This window comes from Nilaparvata lugens, chromosome 10 (genome assembly GCF_014356525.2).
Source record: "Nilaparvata lugens isolate BPH chromosome 10, ASM1435652v1, whole genome shotgun sequence".
NCBI lineage: Eukaryota > Metazoa > Arthropoda > Insecta > Hemiptera > Delphacidae > Nilaparvata > Nilaparvata lugens.
The window spans coordinates 25,685,779-25,704,947 of NC_052513.1; the positions used below are offsets into that span (position 1 = coordinate 25,685,779).

Here is a 19,169-nt window from a genome sequence, read left to right on the forward strand (position 1 = left end):
TCGAAAACTAGAGAAAAAAAATTGAAGAATGAATTGTAGGAAATTATGTAAGCTTTAATTTGCTATATGACAGTCAAGTCCTAAGGATAGGCTACTTAGTTTTTGAGTTTTATGCGAGAAACCATGAAATGGTACCTTTGAATCACTTCCACCCCCTTAACTCAGTGGGTAGGGGTGGGGAGTTTTTATATGTTTACCTCCTTACTACCCTAAACAGAACTGCAGGGTCAAAAATTGTCTTCCCAACATTTCCCTCTATAACATTTCCTTGACTGGACTAATGATACAAAATACAAATATCCTATACTATTAAACTAGCAACTTATGTTTAGATGTTTGGATGTTTATATGTTTGTATTTCACCGGATCTCGAAAACGGCTCTAACGATTCTCACGAAATTCAGAACATAGTAGGTTTATAATATAAAGATTCGATTGCACTAGGTTTCATCCCTGGAAAAACTCGCTGAAGGACATTAAAAGGTAAAAGGATAGTTATTATTCATCCTTGGGAAAACAGCTGATAATAATTATTTCGTCGTCTGTTGGTGATGGAAGTGAGTGAGCGAGTTCATGTGTATGGGACTGTGCCAAAATTATGACTCAGCTGTTGAACTTTTGTAATCATTCAATCAGGTACTTAGTGCCGGTTGCAAAATAACCTTGAAGTCAGCTGATTCTGATTTGATGTGAACGTGTTTACAAAATAGTTTATGAAACGGAATCAGTTTATGCTTCTAGAATTGAATAAAGTTTTTGCAATAAGATACTATCATTTTATTTGGATGAATGAAATACAAATGAGATATTATAAACTATTCAAATTCAATTTTCAGAGTATAATAGAATCTAACCTCAAACCTCCTAGTAAAGCGTTTATCACGGAACATGGTGGATAAACGGAATCATTTTATGCTTCTAGAATTCAATAAAGTATTCTGTAATAATATACTATCATTTTATTTAAATGAATAAAATACAGATAAGATATATATTATAAACTATTCAAATAATTCGATTTTCATAGAAGGATAGAACTTCTAACCTAAACTTCCATTGACATTCAGATCACATCAGATTGGCCGAATTTCAAGTGTGCTAAAACAGCTGATCAAAAACTTTTTCAAGTGTGATAAACCAGCTGATCAAAAACTTTTTCAAGTGTGATAAACCAGCTGATCAAAAACTTTTCATTATTTGTGTTTATCATTCAATAATTAAAACATTTATAATAATATCATCTTATTGTCATTTGGAAGAATAAAAGTATAAACTCAACCTCTTACATAATTGAACATAATCTTTTAGGTTATTTAGACAAATCAGAATAAAAAATAAAAATACTTGGACAATTTCTTGATATTCAGATTTGCTAGAGCTATGACCTTCCACTTTTGCTTTCGGAAGTGCTTATAATAGACAATGAGAATAATTATTATTCTCATATATATATTGTTTATTTTTCTGTGTGGCGAAAAATTACGTTCTCACCATGGGCAAAAATGTTTTTCCGGCTCTCAATCTTTTCTAGTCCTCGGCCTACGGCCTCGGACTTGAAAACCGATTTCGAGCCAGAAAAGTCTCATTTTCGGCCCTAGGTGCGAAATATACTATTCTGCACTCCAGATTTGCAACATGGCAACGCAAAATACTTAGTAGGTTATATCGCTCGTTGAGAAGCATAGGGCATCCGAAAATGTTCGTCATTCCTCTCTGTTGGCTGCGAGCCTCTTGACCTCTGCCCAAGTCTTTCTCTGCTTCCTACACTCTGCCTCAACCGATCTTCTCCAGGTCATCCGTGGGCGTCCTTGTCTACGCGATCCCTGGGGTTTCCAGCTCAATGCTATTGCACTGAAGTCTATAAGCAGCTTTAGAAAATGAGTGAGTTATTAATATAGTAATGTGAATATTGTAGATGTCGCATATGATGCAGTCGGGCGGGTCAATGAAGAACCGGTGGCCGATCACGGACGCGAGTCGGCCCTATGTTTGCCAGCACTGCGGCGTCGGATTCGCGCGCGAAAAGGCGCTCGGTTCGCACGCACGCATGCACGCAGGCGACTCGCCATTTGAGTGCCACGTCTGCGGCGAGATGTTCTGGGATCCCAACATGATGAAGGTAACATTTTCACCACCTTATTCTTTCTGTCTCCCACAAAATCATATAATTATTATCACATCATTTTCACTATTGAAACGAATTTTGATTATGAATCAAATTTCATTTCCCTTTCTTTTATAATATGGCAAATAAATATTAACATTTAGGAAGAAGAATAAGAACAAAGAGAGCATTTATTTATTTGTGCTTACTCAGCCAGCTGTGGGTGAGCACCCAGCCAGTGCGAGGCATTGGTAGAGGGCAGAAATTATTTTCTCCTTATTCAGTTGCCGGCAAGCAGCCCTAGGTTTAACAACAACTCCACGATGTGATATTTCACTTCAAGTTTCTTTCTTTCTATTTTGTTGAGTGATTTTGAATTTTTCGACATGTGAAGATATTTGTATATAAGCTATACTCAAACCCGCTATTAAAGCGGTCCATGTTTGTGGCAAACTAATTTACGACTGACTATGGAAGAACGATCCTTATTAATGCCAAATCAATCCACAATTATGAATAGGAGACAAGGAACTCCAAGTGCATCATACGAGGAACAGGTTAAAGCGGATATGGAGGATAGGAGATAATTGCCAAGCTGTGTTTTCTTTTAAGCAATTATGGAACATCATTATCAAATACTCTGCGACGTAACTCGGTACCGAGGTAATGTGACGATCAAATTATATTTTCCGGCATTGAGATTCATGAAAGACTTTATTTAACAAATATATGGGCCCATCATCAATTTAGAATAAGGATATTGTCATGTATATGATATTTTGTGAAGTGGTGATCCCACTTTTTTTGAATAATGAATTTCTAAACATTCATTGTGTTTGATTGATTTTTTCCTGAATTCATTCCATTAGATGAGAATACCAAATAATTAGTAATAGGGTTTCCTTATTACTGATTATCAATAATTTATAAATTATTTCAATATTTTCAGAAAAACGTTGTTTTAACAAAAAAAAATGTATTCAAAATTTCTTTTCAAAACCCATACGACAGCGATTTCATTATCAACTTTATTGAAAAATGTTTTAGAAGTAGTTTTCCATTTTTTTTTCTTTTTAAATATTAGTTTTAGTATTTTTTTTTGTTTTGAATAAATTATTGTACACGAGTCTTATTGTTATGTTAAAGAAGCATAATCTATTTGGGTTGTTTTCGTTATAATTACATGAATAAATGTCAATATTATGAAAACTGATTAAGAGAACAGTATAATTGATGCGAGCTAGCAGGTCTTGTCCTGAATTCTGTCATATTTATAAGAAGTAACCAAATGAATTATTTGAAAAATAAATATACAAAACTGGTACTCCATCCCCCACAGGCTAAGCCTCGGGTTGTTTTTCTTTTGTTTCCTTTACTTTGTAACTTTATCTTTCATATCGAAGTATGAGTATATCAAACTATTGAATGCAGTGCCATTTCTTTAGCTATTTCTGTGGACTCGATTACAAAATTTGCTCATCTTTTTTTCTCTTTTTTCCTATCTTCCTCTCCCATTCTTACATTTTTCGCTCCTCTTCAATCTTCATTCCTTACTTTTTTACCTTCTAACAGCTTATTACTTGGGAAACCATAGTTGGCTATGTATTTTTATCAAAAATGTTAATTGTGTTGCTTTTGTATTTTGATTTATTTAGTGTTGAATTAGATAACATTGATTGATTGAATAAAATGTGTTGTTAGGAGCACACCCGCATCAAGCACCCGCACATAGAGGCGTCGATACGACCAGTGCCGGTGACCGCCTCCACGTCGGTCATAATCGGGGCGGCGCCGAGCGGAGTTGGCGGGGCCTCAGCAGGCGGGACCTCCAGAGGCGGAGCCTCAGGGGGCGGGGGATCCAAGGGTGCAGCCGGGGCGGCCGGCAGCAGTGCCGAGGTCTACATGTATTGCGAGACCTGCGGACAGTCGTTCCACCGGCATGACGCGTTGAAGCGCCATAGAAGGTTGGTCGCACTCTCATATTATTTAAAGTAGGCCTATTCTGTACTTGAATTGTTGAACTTGTATGAATTATTTAGAACGTCGATAATTCATGAGGTCTAATAAGGAGATTTCTAGCTCAAAAATCTACTACGAATTGTAGAAAGTTACGAATTATTACAGCTACAAATTCAAAGAAATCAGATAATTTCATTTTCCACGTAGAGATACAATATTATTTCCTCCACCTACTGTCTAAAGCTCTTACTTCACGCCCAGGAACATAATAGTAAAGATGCCCTTTTTCACTATTGGTACTAAAACAACTGAAAACTCTCAAGGGAGTAAAAACAGCTCTATTGAGCTATTAGCATAAGAATAGCAAATAACATGGGAGCGAATAACAATATCGAATAACATATATAACAGATAACAATATCGAATAACATGGGAAGCGAATCTATTTTAAAAACATACATTGCAAATAGTTTGGAAGGTCTAAGCTCAGCTAAATATTATAGTGCATTTTCAAGATAATAATTATTCAAGCATTTAATGAAGCTTTTCAAATATTTGATGAAGCTTTTATCAATCCTGATACAAGGTACAATTCGTTGGCAATACGACAAAGCTGAACAGCTGATAACTTGAGACCAAAGAAGCTGCTAAATCAGGTGGCACTGGCTAAATCTAATTTCCTTTAAGATGACGAATTTGGACTACGACTCTGGTCGAGTTGCTTTTCTGTGTAAATGAATATAATATCTGAGCAATAAGTTGATTGTGATTTATTTGTTGAATTGTGCTTGTCAGGACGCACGTGAAGTCTGAGGTGGTTGATTCTGATGATGGCGATGAGGAGGGTGGCAGAAGCAACCGGGGCGGTCGACCTGATGATGATGATGATCTGATCGACGATGAGCTGGATGGTGGAGTGGTGGGAGGAGGGAGCAGTGGAGGGGGAAGCAGGAAGGTGTGTCGCACGTGTGGCGAGTTCTTTGAGTCGAGTGTGGCGATGCGCGCGCACCAGCAATTGTGTCATGGCAATGAACCATCCTTCAACGTAAACGCAAACGCTAACGCTAACACTAGCGGAGACTCGCATTACGGCGGCGATCAGCACAGGTTAGCCACAACTACATCACTACAATATATTCCTATTCATAAAAAACTGTGACTAAAATGAAACATTTGAATTTATCCTTTAATCATTTTATAAGATACAACATAACAGTAAAGATATAATATATAAATTTGATATTATAATCGATATAATCAAACATTACTGAAATAATTGAATGTTTACTGAATTGAAAAACTAATGTAAAATGTATACTTGCAACAAATTTGAACTGACAGTGTCGATGTAAATTTGCTGCTTGTATAATTTTGAAATTATGATTGAATTCCATTTTTGTTATGTTCAAATGCAGAATAAAATTTATTCTCATTTCAATTTCATTCAAATTTATTTGATATTATAGAAAACATTTTCTAAAAATTCAGTGACGTTCAAGAAATGAAAATGATTTTCCTGATTTTTAAATTCAATAGATGTTGACAGCAGCAAAGTTTGCTAGAGTGAGGTGGTATAAATGTGAAGTTCTAAGTAAGATATCGAGGCGAAACTCGACAATTTGATACATAGAGCCATACAACTGGTAACTAGATTTCTATATTTAGCTAGGCGTTTTCTTTTCAAGTTGCAACCTAAAATAAGTAGGTAGCAAATTTTCATATCCTCTACCATTTCAAGTGAGTCTTTATTCATGCTAACTTTCAATTTCTCTTTAAAAAAAATGAGCCACTTCAGGAGCACATGAAGAGATTCTTGATATCGGCACGCCATGAGAATCTTACAAAATTGACTGATATATTGTGTTGGTTGCTTTAGTTTCTTAGGGTGGCCACTATCCATAGGACAAGTGTGTCAAACATGTGTGAACTGACATGTCTTCGAACCTAAAAGACATTCACGCGAGAGGCTTCGAACGAGAAACAGCTTTTTGACGGCAGCTTTGAACATAGAATAAACAATCAATAACAATTAATGAACCACTGGAAAATTACAAATAATGATACAAAAATAATTTTACCTCAACTAGAGCAGCGAAGAAAAAAATGAAAAACAAAGATACCAATCCTAACCTTAAAGTGTTCGAAGCCTTTCGCTGATGATACAACATGTATGACGAACATTGTGATGTGTGTTCTCAAATTTTCAATGCACTTGTCCTGTCCTAACTTTTGTTCGATGGAAAAAGTACTTACTGAAAATATAACATAAAGAATATATCCCATGGTTTAGGGCGTTTATGTAACAAATTTCACTGTTAAATTGAAATTATTATTTATTTGCATTTTCATTCTTTTACAATATCTATTACAACATTTAAAGGATTTATGCATTGTCAGCATACACATTTCAACATACATGCAATTATATAAATCACAAATTCATAAAATACATAATATAAGACACTAAATAATTTTAGTGAGTATTATAAGGCTACAAGTTTTTGAATCCAATCAATTTGGATCTAACTTAGTACCTTGTTAACTCAAGCCGATAGTCCTAGTATTTCATTTTCGTGAAGTAATGTGGCGCTGGTAGTCTCTCATATTGTGCCGTTCTCACACTCACACGGCCAAAACAATAATAATATACAGTAGTCGACAGTAATCAGCTTGAGTTAACAAGAAATCGGCTTGAAATTTGGAACATAAATGACCTATACCATGGTATATCTTCTTATGCTATATTTTCTCTTGAAAATGTTTATGGAAGAGCTGTGTTACCAAATGTGAATAATTGTTTGCACGGAATAGTTTGTTTTAGTCATACTGTGGCATAGTAGGGTATACTATTCATGTTGATGTCAGTTTTACATTTGTTATAATTTAGGCCAGTTTCATTTTGCAAGTGGTTTAATTGGTTCGATGGTTTGGTTGGTTTAGATGCATGTCGTGCGGCGAGATTTGTGACTCTGTGGAGGAGCTGGCGGCTCACGTGGCGCAGACGCACACGAGTGGCGACCAGGAGATGGACTCGTCGACATGCATCCAGTGCGGCAAAGTGTGCAAGGACCGGCGCTCGCTGCTCAAGCACTCGTGGGTGCACTCGGAGAACCGCTCCTTCCCCTGTCAGTCCTGCAACAAGCGCTTCCACAGTCGCGCACGCCTCAGACGGTCAGTCAACCAACTATTCACTAATAATAATATTCATTATAGGCAACTATTGTCCTATCTGTCTGCTTTCTTGCGTGTCGAAGGTCAAAGAAAAATGTGTCAACTGTCAAGACACGCCTTTCTAAACAATTTATCAAAATGGAATATTATCTAATAATCAATTTGGTTTTCGTAATAATTGTGTAGGTACGTCTGTTACTATATACAATGTAACTAATTAAACAATATCATAATATTAGACAAAGGAGAAAAATTTATATAAAATCTAGGTGTTTTTCTAGACCTCCACAAAGCTTTCGATACAGTGGATTATGAAATTTTGTCGAAAAGAATATTAAAGATATTGGAATTAGAGGTATGGACTTGGTTTTTAATGGTATCTCAATATTTTAGAACAGAAGATGTCAGAGTTGATGAGGTAATAAGCCCAAAATTTACAATTGAAATTGGTGTATCCCAGGATACAGTGTCCCAAGGGCACAGTGTTAGGTCCTATTTTAAATTTATATTGATGATTTTTTAGATGCATTGATACAGTGAATCATTGACATTTTGTTGAAAAAAATGGAACATGTAGGAATTACAGATGTGGCACTTGGTTTCTTTGAAAGCTATCTCAATATTGTAGAATACAAGAATTCAGAGTTGGTGAGGTAATAAACCCTCAATTGACGATTTCAATTGGTGTATCCCAGGGTACAGCATTAAGTCCAATTTTATTTTTTATTTATATCAATGATTTTTTGAATTTGGAGATGGAGAACTGGTCTTTGTTCCTCTTCGCTGATGATACCGTGGCGGAATGAATGAATTGATTCTTCTTAGTTATGATCAATAAATTAATGATTTCACCTGAACTAGGTGCTTAACCATTTTTTTATTTCTGGTTTTAAATAAACAAAATAGAAATTCTCTGACACTGCAATTGTTGATACTCGATCATTCTTTTGTAATACTAAACAATTCTATCACTACATTTCGTCGTTTCAAATTGTATGTAAAACGTAGAATTTCTTTGTTTAATCTCTCTATCAGGAACGTAATTCTGTGTAACAGGAATTAATGATTTCAACTGGCCGCGTCTACAAAACATTGCTATATATCAGACATGATAAATCACCGGATATATGTAAAATATTATTTGAATTTATACTTTCCAATTATTTGTAATTAATCATTTAATTTTCCGTGGATTGGTACAGTTGAGAATTGGATTTTTGAAAGGAAATGATTTATTATTAAATTTTCAATGACATCCCAAAAAATGTATGACAAAGTGGACAACGGTGACATTACAGTAACATGAAACGTACGCAAAAAAAATGAAAATGAACGGAATATATTAAAAACATAGCCTTGTAAAAACTCGCCAATTGAATAGTATACTTCATCAATCGATTGCCTTTTTGACAACCCTTTAAATTTTTGTTTAATCAGTAGAGTTTTCAGATCCTGTGGTAGTGTATTTTAGATCTTTCGACCTGTATTCTGTGGGAAGTTTTCAGGCAAGGTTGTCTATAGCTAAATACTAATAATGATGGTGAGTTACGACTATAGCTGTGGAATCGTTATTGTGACTGAAATTGGATTGGTTTTGTGGGTGTAGGTCCAAATCTCCAGAACTTACAATGACGGCAGAGTGAGTATCTTTCCTGTACGGAGAAGTACTTCTTTCCAAAAATGATTCTTAAAGTATCATTGTGAAAGTAAATGAAAAAAATAATGAAATATATTTTTTTCTGAAGAAGCTAGATTATTAGCGCTAAAAGATGATTTTTTAATGAAGATAGTGTTATGCTTGTGTGTTTAGGCACATGATGTCGCACCGCGACAAGGCGGTGGTGTGTTCGGACTGCGGTGACGAGTTCCCTGACGGACGCGCGTTGCTCAGCCATCGGCACAGCCACGCATCGAGCGCCTCGGGCGCGCACCCGGCACGCAGCTTTCCCTGCCACGACTGCGGCAAGACGTTCGGGTCGCGCAGCTCGCAGCAGATCCATGTGCGCATCCACACCGGCGAGCGGCCCTACGGCTGTCGCTACTGCTGGAAGGCGTTCGCCGATGGCGGCACTCTGCGCAAGCACGAGCGCATTCACACCGGCGAGAAGCCCTACGTGTGTCCCGTCTGTCCCAAGGCTTTCAATCAACGGGTCAGTAGGCCTATAGTCACTAAAATTCATTTGTCTTACTTTACTTATTCGTCATATGGATCTGCATCAAGGAAGCAACGCTCTCGCAGTACATATAACACATCAAAATGTAATCTAATATATTACTAATATCGTTCATCTATCAAATACAACCGATTTCACATAACATACATAAGGCAAAAATTAACTAACAAGGAAGTCTGCTCATTTGTATGGACACAATACAATAAGGAATTCCCTGAGTGTTTTTTGAACTCCCTCAAGCCCTCATTTTCTTTTATGTGAAATGGGAATAAAACGGGCCACTCTCCAGCAGACAAAGTTTATGAGGGGGGTATACAAAACCTCTATATCTTGTATTATGGAGAAGACTTACCTGGTTCTCCTCTTATACCCGTCTATTATTGAAAACGAAGCTTGCTAAATCAAATATATAATTAGCAGAAGCCGTCAGCTTTTTTTTTCTTTAAAATAAGGCCTGCAAGAACACCTTGTTGACCGAACGAAGTGATGTCTAAGATTCAAGTCAAAGGTTTGGCATTATTTCTCTTAATGTTTAAATGTTTTAATCTTTAATGTGTTAATGTTAAAGTGTTTGAATGTTTATATGTTGCGCGTTTACGGCGAAAAGCGGTAATAGATTATCATGAAATTTGACAGGTATGTTCCTTTTTTAATTGCGCGTCGACGTATATACAAGGTTTTTGGATATTTTGCATTTCAAGGATAATATAAAAGAAAAAAGGAGCCTCCTTCATACGCCAATATTAGAGTAAAAATCAGACTATAGAATTATTCATCATAAATCAGCTGACAAGTGATTACACAGATGTTTGGAGAAGCCAGTCTATTGCTGTGTTTCCATAAGGTCTATAGTTTCAATCAGGTACTTGTGGACTTCATCCACAGGATTTCATCCACCGACCACCTGTAAAAGGGGTCACATGTTTGGATAGAAGTTTTTTTTTTAAGAAAAGGGCACTTGGATTTTTAATTTCCAGAAAATCTTTTGTTATAAATCTTCAAAATTATTTGTCCCAGCTTCCTATTGATCTGTCTTTGTTTCTACTTACGGTAACCTTTAACCTAGCTTTCCTTAGTTTTATTTAGGTTTAATTTAGTTGTTAAGCTCAATTTTCCTTTTTCTTTTAAGATTATTTATAATAGTTTTATGTTTGAACTCACTATCAGCGCACAAATTGATCTTTGCCGTTAGTGCCATATTGTAATGAAGGAGCAACTTTCAAGCATTTGTGCGTATTTAATTGATGAATTTGAATCATTTTACGAGATGAGGCTGCTCAGTATTATTACTTTCCTTGCCCTATTACCATAGGTAAGGAAGGAAAGTATTGCTTTCCAAAAAAATTAAGGTACCCTAATTTCAAGTTTTCTATACGTTTCATGGTCCCCTGAGTCCAAAAACATGATTTTTGGGTGTTGGTCTCTCTCTCTGTGTGTGTGTGTGTGTGTGTGTGTGTGTGTGTGTGTGTGTGTCTGTGAACACAATAAAATTGAATTCAAAATGGCGGATAATTAATAAAAAACCATGTTTTTCACGGTTTTCTCGAAAACGGCTCTAACGATTTTCTTCAAATTTATACCATGGATAGCTATTTATAAGCCCTATCAACTGACACAAGTCTCATTCCTGGGAAAATTGCAGGAGCTCCGTAATATTCTTGAGAAAAATGGCGGATAATTACTAAAAACCATGTTTTTCACGATTTTCTCAAAAATAACTTGACCGATTATTTTTCAAATTCATACCCTGTATAGTTATTTATCAGCTCTATCAACTGGCATGAGTCTTCTTCCTGGGAAACTAATGGGGGGTCCACCCCATCCTTAAGAAATAAACTTAGTAACCTCCTTCTTGTACATGAGGTAGGTAGGTAGCGCGGTTCATAAAAAGAACACATAGTCGAGTTATTTCATCTGTAGAACAGCTGTTTCGACGACTTTAAAAAAATGACGACTAAAAAAATCATCGAATTTCACAGTTTACAAAAAGGAAAAAGTACTCTGAAAACAATTATATATACACATATACAGAAGTCTGATCGTAGTTTCAAATATGAGCAAGGAAAGTTGTGTGAGTGTACCACACCACATTTTTTTATGTATTTTTGCAATAAAAATAATTGAAATGGAAAACATCCTTTTTCTGGATTTTCTGATAGAAGCACTCGTTCTACTATTGCTCGTTTAAACCACAGTATTTGCATAGTGTGTACTGAAGCTGTTTGTCTAACGGTGCTAGGTTAATAAAAAAACCTTAAAATTAGAATAATGGCATAGGCTTGGTTGCACAAAAGCCTGTTTAATTATAATTGTGATAATAATCACAGTTTAAATTGTGATTAAAGTTGTGACTCCTCCTCCGCACCAATCGGAGAAGTATTCTTTCCAAAACAGCTGTATCTGATTGGTTCTCGTGACATTTAATCATGATTAAAAGTTAACAGGCTTTTGTGCAACCGAAGCTTATTCTCTCAAATCATAATATTGATTTTAGTCCATATTCAATGTAGTGTAAGTCGAAGATCTTTTTTTAATTTCCTTTACAGGGATCTCTCTCTAATAAAAATCAAATAGTTATTTGTATATCTAGAGTGAAAAGTACTGTTATTTCTCCCTGAGGGGAAAAAACATTTTTCACTCGTGATATACACAACATTTTTCCTCCACCCACATTTTCATAAAAACTGTAAATAAAATAATTTTTAAAAACGTACGTGACCAAACAATGTGTTACAACATAATCTAAAAGTAAACAGCTGGACTGGCTTGTAATCACAGTTCTCCGCCCTATCTGTCGGCAAAAGTTGTAACAATAATGGCCACCACAACTACAACTATGATTAAGTTCCAGTTTCAATTTTGATTGTTGGCTGGTATTTTGAATAACATGGAATAAAAAAAATTTACAATTTTTTAGTATATTGATATGAAGTTTGTAATAATTTCAGCATACAAACATAAATTTCATATATTGATCAAATGTCTGGTTGAGGTATTGAATTTAGTTGGTTTAATGACTACTCTATATGCTTGCTCATCTGAGCTTAGACCTTCTAACCTATTTCAAGTGTACGTTTTTAAAATAGAGATGCTTCCCATGTTTTAAATAGAGTTACTTTTACGCTCTAGGGAGTTTTCCTGTTTTTCCTCCCGAGAGCGAAAAAGGGACACTTTAGTATTATGTTCCAGGGAGTAAAGTAAGCACTTTGGAAAGGAAGTGGAGGAAAACATATTTGTTGTTAGTAATTGAGTTCTAATTAACGTTTGTATGTTCAGTAAGTGTCATTGCGTGTGTGAAATGTGTAAGGAAAAATGACTGATTTGTGTGTTATTGTTGTAGGTTGTTCTGCGTGAACATATTCGCGCGCACCACTCCGGCTCGGACATGAAGGTGAACTCGTGCTACGAGTGCAAGGTGTGCGGATACCTGTTCGGCTCGTCGAGCGAGCTGTGCGTGCATCTGGTGCACCACAGCGACGAGAATACGGCCAAGCACCGGCTGCCAACGGTGGGACCTCGCAAGTACAAGCGCCGGCGCAAGCTGGCACCACACGACACCACCAACCTCATGCTCAACGACAACGACCAGGACTACTTCTCCGACACCAGCGAGTCGCACCACGAGAAGAAGAAGTATGCGCCGCGACGCAAGTCCAAGTACGAGTCGTCGCCTCCGCAGACGCCGCGTCACTCCGACGACTTTGACGTCATGAAGGCCTGTGAATCAGCCCTCGAGAACATCAACTCTATGGTCAACGATGTCGAACAAAAGAAGCGCATGGAGAAGGTTGCCAAGAAGAATAAATTGAAAGCCGCAAATTTGAAACAAGCCCGCAACGAAAAACGAGCCAAGGCTGCTAAGTTGATGAACAGCACAAGCTATGCATCTAAATACGTAGTGTCCCGCCCTCATGAAGATAAATCGTCCCCCAACGGTGGCTCTGGCTCCCCCAGGATGAAGTCTGTCTATCTACCTTCGAGTAGCACCGATATGATCGAGGTTGAAACTGAGATGGCTGTCGACACAATTGTGAACGGAGGCGACTCGCGGATACGGCCACGCACCAAGAACGTCACTTTCCGGAACACGGAGACGGGGGTCAGGGTGGAGCCGGCTGTGTTCCCGGCCGCCAAAAGCACCACGCCCACCAAACCGCGCAAGCCGCGCGCCAAGAAGAGTAGCAGCCCCACTAAAGAGCATGTGCCCGCGTCGAACATCGAGGAGAGCCAAGTACAGGAGAACATCCTCAACTTGTCCTGCTTGGAGCAGGAGAACATCCCGTTGAACGTGAATTGCCAGGAGGAGCGGGTGGAGTGCACCGTGGTGCCCAACCTTGGACTCAACGTCAAGCTGGAGCCTGTCGCCGATTGCATGGTCAAAACGGAAATCATCACCGCCGACCTGCTCGCCTGTGAAATGTGTAGTGAGGTGTTCTCTGACCGCACCGATCTCTTGAACCATATACGCATCCACATCTAGTAAGTGCCACTACCCTAAACAGTGTATATGTATACTAGTACGTATATCGAAAGGACAATGATTGTTGTTTAGTATATATATGTATGTTATTTACTAAATCAATCCTCAAGTTACGCATTATCATTTTTATAACTTTGATAATAATAACATATAATATATATTATAATACATTACCAAAAACAATATTAATTTATGGATATGAGTTGGTAAATTGATTGATTATTCTTGTAAATATTTTATAGTTGTAAAAAACAAGCACCTCACCTAATCGATCACCACTTGTTACAATAATTTTATTGTGGCTCAATTTGGATCTTGTTGTGTGTTTGTGGAGCAATTCGTTTGCAAACTAAGATTAGACTTTCTTTTTTCATTTATATCATTTTAGCTACTATATAATTTTGATTTTGTTTTTCTTTCACTTGTGTATAAAAATGAATGTTTGCACTATTTTTAATACTTGCTTGCTTCACATTTTCAATTGTAAATAATTGTAGTTGTTTTGTTAGCTTTTCAATTTAGGGTAGTTGTCCCAGATTTGAAAAACGGCAATGCTTTCAGTGTGTCAAGTTTTATTGGGACTTGAGAAATTCACTATGTTCTTATGAATAGTAATTTGAATTCACAATTTCCTATCAAATAACAAATTTTGAGACATTCAATTACGAAGTAGTAATAATATTGAGAATATAAGCTCTTATTTATCACCAATGGAGTTCCATATTATTATTATTGTTGAATTGTGGATTAACTATGAATTATAAAATTTGATTACTCTGATATTTAAAACCTGCCAAAATGATGGAAAAGTTGTTCTAATCAACTGAATTGTTGTGATAACTTATTTGTGCTGGATATTCAAATTGGTATCAAACTCTAAACATCACAGACTATAACTCATTTTCACTTATATTTATTTGTAGAATGTTTTGTACTATTAGTATTAAGAAGAAGATCTGTCATGATATTGAGAAGAATATATCAAGATTCATGAAGAAAGTGGTTGATTACATTCAAAATGTCTGTCCACTCACAACTTGTATTTTCATTAGAGTGTTGTCGAACACTTCTCCAGTGTATGTAAAGTAGGTACTGTAATTTGTAATCTTCTAAAATTCTAAAAAAAATAATAAAACTTGTAACATGAAATTAACTTTGAACACACTCTTTTCTTAAGAGGAATATTTAAAACAATTCGAGAGCTGAAGTAGGCTATTAATTTTTTTTCATGAGTAGTCCAACTTGATCTAATACCGTGCTTGTTGACTGTACTGAACTAACAAATTCCATTGATGCAATAATCTATATGTAATATCACTACATTGAAAACCCTTTTTCCTTTTCTAATTCCAACTCCATTCAAAACTAAAGTTGAGTTATTGAGCATGTTATTTGGTATTATGTTTATCCTTAACAGAAAAATACGTAATAAATGGTGAATTTCATTCCTTTACATTCCTTATGATGCATACTTTCTTAGTCTACAATAGAATGCTTATAACTACATCTAACTCAAAAACATATGAAGTGTTAGTTGCTCTGTTTTCTGAACAATGTTTTTAGAAACTTTTTCATCCAATTGAAATTATTAGTTTTCTATTGTAATAATTGATTTTGCTATATTAAAATCTGCTATTTTCACCTACATTCGTTTTATGTTATTGTTATAACTAATTTACTTCTGCTCTCAATAATTAACCCCTCAAACTTAATACTCGTCAGATTATAAAATGGTATGTATTGATGTATAAGTACGGTACGTACCGTACTAAAATTTTGTTGAGATTTATATTATCTTTGAGTTATCACTTGACTAACATTGCCGTTAACAAACATATCATTTTTTCTTTAACTTTAACCTGATTCCGTTACTGAATTTATATTCTTCAAATTATTATTCCCTTTCATATACAATTTAATGAATCCAGTGTTTAGCAACTTTGATATTAGAAATAGTGGAGAGATTATAATATTATATATATATATTAGATATACTTGTAAGTTTAAGTAAAAATAGATAATGAACCAATGTTGTTATCAATGTATAGATTAAATTTGAGATGGAGGGAATGATATTAAAAATTCTTGAATGAGTTTGACATCAGTGGTTAGCTGGAATTTTTCAAATTGAATAAAATATATTTTTACATAAATTTAGTTCTTACATGATGTTAAGATTATCTTGCTTTATAAACTATATACTATAATGAAGCTATAATGTAGTATTATAATATATATTAATATATATCTTTATAATCATTATTATTGTAGTTCTTCTTTAATATTAAATTTGTGTGTTTACTGTATGTTATGATGAAGTTAATTTCCTAATATAAATTTTATTTAATATGATTATTTGACCAAGGGCTTAGAAATTCTATGATAGACTATTTTATCAACACTGTGTGTTCGATATGTTATAAAAATGTATAAAACCTAAGCATTTTTGCCTCTAATCTTATCCAATTTATTTGATTGATATATTATAAAATTACTTGTGTTAAAAATCCATTTTTAGACTCACTATTTAGTTTTCTGCTCATTTTTGATCATTCTGAAAATTAATTATTATAGTTCCATTCACTTAGTGCTATTTTATAATTTGTTGTAATTTCCAGCCCATGAATATTCACTCTGAGTTTGCTTGTAGATAAATGTTTATAAACTAAAATATCAGTTTGATATTATCAGAAGATGTTCTCAACAATCATGGATGTGGTTAATTGAGAAGCCCTGAGAAAATGTATTTGTAAAATACAGTCTAACAGAGAGAGCTCATCCACAATCTTATAGATCTCTATTGTAGGTAGTTATATATTCGGAGTATGTGAGGGTTTCAATGTATCGCAAATTTGGAGTTTGAAACTAAAAAATGAGATAAATAAATATTAATGTCACTGATTTTCATTGTTGGCATCTTGATGCAAAGCATTCACTGATAACTGCGATATATTCAAACCCTTATATGTGTCATAATGAAATGGATTTCTATTTTTTCTTTTAATAAAGTGTTTGAAATTTTATCCTTGCAGTTTCTTTTATATCTGAACTTACACAGATTCAGATTTTAGGTGGATAGCTCTCTCCTTTTCCTGATATTCATCAATGACCTGAGGCTGGATGTGACCTCAGTTCTCCTATTTGTAGATGACACCGCCTTTGTTGCTGAGAATGCTGATGCTGCAATTCGCAAGTCTGGCTTATCTCAGATAGACAGTTGAGATAAACTTTGATTGAATGAAGGAAAACCTGTAACCTCTACTCCACCTTGAAGCGAAATGTACCAAATTTTCTACCAGAGTTCAAGATGTGAAAAGCTGCTAGGTTTCATCATGATGGATGCTTCCTTGGCAGCGAGCATTATACTCTAATGATTTTCAATTCAGTGTACACTGCCGAAATTACTTATATCTAAAAGTGAAGACAGCGGAGTGGCGACGTTAGCTTCAAGCTTGAGTGTTGAAATTAATGCATGTACCGTATTTAAATTGGATTGATCAAAACATAGCGGAGCGGTATTATTTTACCATTTCACATGCATTATTTTCAACACTCAAGCTTGTAGCTACCTTCACCGCATCACTCTCTCGAAACCCTAGTTATAATATTTTTATTCATTTATTGATTCAAGATTTCATAATTATGCATTTAAATGATTGGGGGAAGACCAATAGGCACAGCCCAAAATGTTTCTCCCCGAATTTTAATTCATATACTAGGTCTAGTCCAGAAACAAGGTTATGTTTTTCCACTTAATGAAATGTGTCCAATTCACTGAGCAAACACTTGCAAACAAAAAACATTTTGAATTTAGAAAGATTGTAAACCAATTGAATAGGCCTATACCAAAGTTTCCAATTCGTGTGAAATTGCGACTAAAATTTCTAATTGAACCACACAATTTGTATGTACCGTAGATTATCATCCCCGATATTCCAGTAGTGCTTGAAAAGTTTCAGGGTTGAAAAGGAAATTCAAATTTCTTGTTGGAATTAACCAGTACCACAAAATTATTATGTAGGTACCGTAGATTATCATACACGATATTCCAGTAATGCTTGAAAAGTTTCAGGGTTGAAAAGGAAATTCAAATTTCTTGTTGGAATTGGAAACATCAAAAATATTTATTCCCAGCTCTTCTCAGCATTTTTATGGGATGACTTATTAATAATAAGTGGAAATTTCATATCAAAATATCGGAGAGAATGTCTCCCCTCTTGGTGTCTGGTTAATTTTTATGCGACCTATACGGTAGTTATTTTTTAATAAATTATGTAGGATACGTCAATGTCGAGACAATTCGAGCAGAAAACATTAAACTTTTGACATACTAGAAACTTTTTTTTAAAGATGAGTGAGTGGTGAGAAAAGCGTGAAAGTTTCTCAGAAATAATTGAACTTATTTTTCCAATTATTGTCACAAGTAGTAGAAAAAACGTATTTTGGCTTGCAAAGTTTACAAATGAGTAGGCGGCATAGCCAAAAGTGCTATAACGTTGCTTTGAAAGCTCCTTGTTAGTTTGGAAGAGCTGCCCTGTAAGTCGTGTCTTACATTTGGGGAAACGGAACGGGATAAGGTGCTGTTCACAAAGTCAGATTTTTGAGGCGGGTGATCGAAAATATCCCATTTAATCTGCTGAAGAAGCATTTGGTTGCACCAGCGCTGTCACGCCAAGTTGCCATGGATCACAAGCATTCCACCTCACACAGCACTTCCTCTTGCCGGGTGTCAAATTCAGATCAATATTATTGCATCTAATGACCATAAAGCTGAGCCAACCCCAAGAGGTTACCACCCCACATGAATGAAATTTGAGGAATTCTCAACTTTCCCGACACCATTCACACACATCATCACTCATAATGTTTTCTACGTAAACTTCAATCATTCTTTGATAGATTTATGCTGAACTTACTACAGTCCTATAACCTTTTGCTCGCAAATAACAAATAAAGCTAGGCAACTGTCATTTGGCGGGATACCGTACTCAAGTGAGGCCGTACCGTACCGATCACATGAATTTTGGTGAATAGGGGCATGAATGGAAATCGTCCCACAACCGCTTGCCTTGCCTGTGTCTTAAAACTTGAATGATAGTGATAGAAGGTTGATCATTAATGCTGAATTATTATTACCCTCGTAGAAATAATTATAGTAGAAATTGAAAATTTAGGGTTCAATAATTTTAAATACGTCATGGTTTCACTGTTGAATATTTTATTTCCAGTAAAATTTAACAATATTCCAGTCGGTTTGCTTTATAAAATTGACTGTCATTAT

The 19,169-nt window shown here is 35.5% G+C and overlaps 1 protein-coding gene across 1 annotated transcript; it reads left to right on the forward strand.

The window, feature by feature from the left end:
- Nucleotides 1-1,889: 1,889 nt before the first annotated feature.
- On the forward strand, nucleotides 1,890-15,117 carry LOC111061621 (zinc finger protein 470). Its single transcript, XM_039437043.1, has 6 exons — nucleotides 1,890-2,119; nucleotides 3,806-4,068; nucleotides 4,859-5,170; nucleotides 7,004-7,234; nucleotides 9,045-9,384; nucleotides 12,749-15,117. The coding sequence occupies exons 1-6, from the start codon at nucleotides 1,916-1,918 to the stop codon at nucleotides 13,886-13,888; spliced, it is 2,490 nt and encodes an 829-aa protein (XP_039292977.1). The 5' UTR covers nucleotides 1,890-1,915; the 3' UTR covers nucleotides 13,889-15,117.
- The last annotated feature ends 4,052 nt before the right edge of the window (nucleotides 15,118-19,169 follow it).

What these genes read in the sequence shown, in the direction of transcription:
- LOC111061621 (XM_039437043.1), top strand. Translation starts at nt 1,916, where the DNA reads ATGTCGCATATGATGCAGTCGGGCGGGTCAATGAAGAACCGGTGGCCG. An exon ending in TACGGCGGCGATCAGCACAG is followed by an intron (nt 5,171 to 7,003) that starts GTTAGCCACAAC and finishes TGGTTGGTTTAG; the next exon opens with ATGCATGTCGTGCGGCGAGA. An exon ending in AGTCGCGCACGCCTCAGACG is followed by an intron (nt 7,235 to 9,044) that starts GTCAGTCAACCA and finishes TTGTGTGTTTAG; the next exon opens with GCACATGATGTCGCACCGCG.